A 1,770-nucleotide genomic window follows, 5' to 3' on the forward strand; every position below is an offset into this window, starting at 1 on the left:
AACCAATAACAAGTCAGTGATATCTTACTCTGTTCATCAGTTATTTTGAGGACCTAGGTTCACTTATAACTAAGGCAAGTATATAGAATCTAAATATTATTATTAATTGATTTAACAACTACTTAGCTGGCCCCTGTGTGCAAAACCCAGGTCCAGTTATTATACTTTATGTAAAAGGAGAGTAAAAAGCAAAGACAATGAACATTTTTTTAAATAAATGTTTATTTTTTTATTATTTTTCTAAGTGCACCTAAAACTTCCTTGTTTCTTAGACTATATATAAAGGGGTTTAGCATGGGAATTATAATCGTGTAGAACAGTGAATACATTTTATCCTGATATTGATCCTGGCCAGACTCCGGACGCACATACATGAAGAAGAGAGTGCCATAGAACAAGGAAACAGAGGGCAGGTGGGCACCACACGTGGAGAAGGCTTTGCTCCTGCCCTTTTCAGACTTCTTTTTCAGGATGGCAAAGAGGACACAGGTATAGGAGACTATAATACCCATAAAAGTAAAAGCCTGTATAAAAGCGACAAAAATAAAAAGCACCAAAGCATTAATAGATGGGTCAGTGCAAGAAATTGTAAAAAGTGGCAAGATTTCACAGTAGAAATGATGTATTGTATTAGACCTGCAGAAAGTTAATCTAGATAATAATCCTACATGTATTATAGGTTGCAGAAAACCAACTGCATATGATGCACTTATCAAGCAAGTGCAGAGTCCGTTGGACATCACCACTGGGTAAAGTAAGGGGCTGCATATGGCTGCATAGCGGTCATAGGCCATCACCACCAGAAGGAAACATTCTGTGGTGGCACTGGAACCAAAAAAATAGTATTGGGCCATGCACTCAAAGAGAGACATCATTTGACTCTTGTCTAAGATGTTGACAAGCATTTTGGGAATCACGGAAGATGAAGAACAAGCATCTACAAAGGCTAAGCTGCCCAGGAATGAATACATGGGGGTGTGAAGATGGGGGTCCTTCCAGATGAGAAAAATCAGCCCAAGGTTGCCCACCATGGTGGTGAGGTAGATGACCAGGAACACCAGGAACAGGGGGACCTTCAGCCCTGGGAGATCTGTGAGTCCTGTGAGAACAAATTCTGTCACCAGAGTCTTGTTTGCCTCCATCATATCCACTCAGGCTGATCACTGCAGTGGAGAATTGAAAGGAAAAACATTAATCAAGGTTCATGAAAACTTACACTGGATTGCAATTTCATATTTCTACATTTCAGATGCCCTTTACTGAACAAATATAAAGGTATAGGGTCTTTCTTTTTTAAAACACACCTAAGAGTGTTAGTATTAGTCGCTCCATCATTTCCAACTCTTTGTGAGCCCATGGACTATACCCCACCAGGCTCCTCTGTCCATGGAATTCTCCAGGCAAGAATACTGGATGAGTAGCCATTCCCTTCTCCAGGGTATCTTCCTGACCCAGGGATTGAATGCAGGTGTCCTACATTGCAGTCAGATTCTTAAATGTCTGAGCTACCAGGGAAATCCCTAAGAGGATTAAGTATATTATAAAGAATTTTGAGGAGGAAGGAGTTTTTTAAAGGTTTTAAAAATATATACATTTACTTAAAGGTTTATAGAGTAAGATGTTAACACCACTTGACTTAGTCCATAACTTTCACTCATTAATATCTTAAAATTGAATGTATTCACAGTGAAATATACAAAGTTAAGAATAAAAAGTATATAGTATGTTTTAGTCTATAATCTCCAAAAAGTGAGAACTGTTGAGGTTCAT

General features: G+C 38.5%; 1 protein-coding gene across 1 annotated transcript; it reads right to left on the reverse strand.

The window, feature by feature from the left end:
• Positions 1-221: 221 nt before the first annotated feature.
• Positions 222-1,145, reverse strand: LOC147380145 (olfactory receptor 5AC1-like). Its single transcript, XM_086414427.1, has one exon. The coding sequence runs from the start codon at positions 1,143-1,145 to the stop codon at positions 222-224; it is 924 nt and encodes a 307-aa protein (XP_086270553.1).
• Between the last annotated feature and the right edge of the window lie 625 nt (positions 1,146-1,770).

The sequence above is a fragment of the Bos grunniens genome, chromosome 1 (genome assembly GCF_055505025.1).
Source record: "Bos grunniens cultivar Pamir isolate PY7600 chromosome 1, Bosgru_T2T1.0, whole genome shotgun sequence".
Taxonomy (NCBI): Eukaryota; Metazoa; Chordata; class Mammalia; order Artiodactyla; family Bovidae; genus Bos; species Bos grunniens.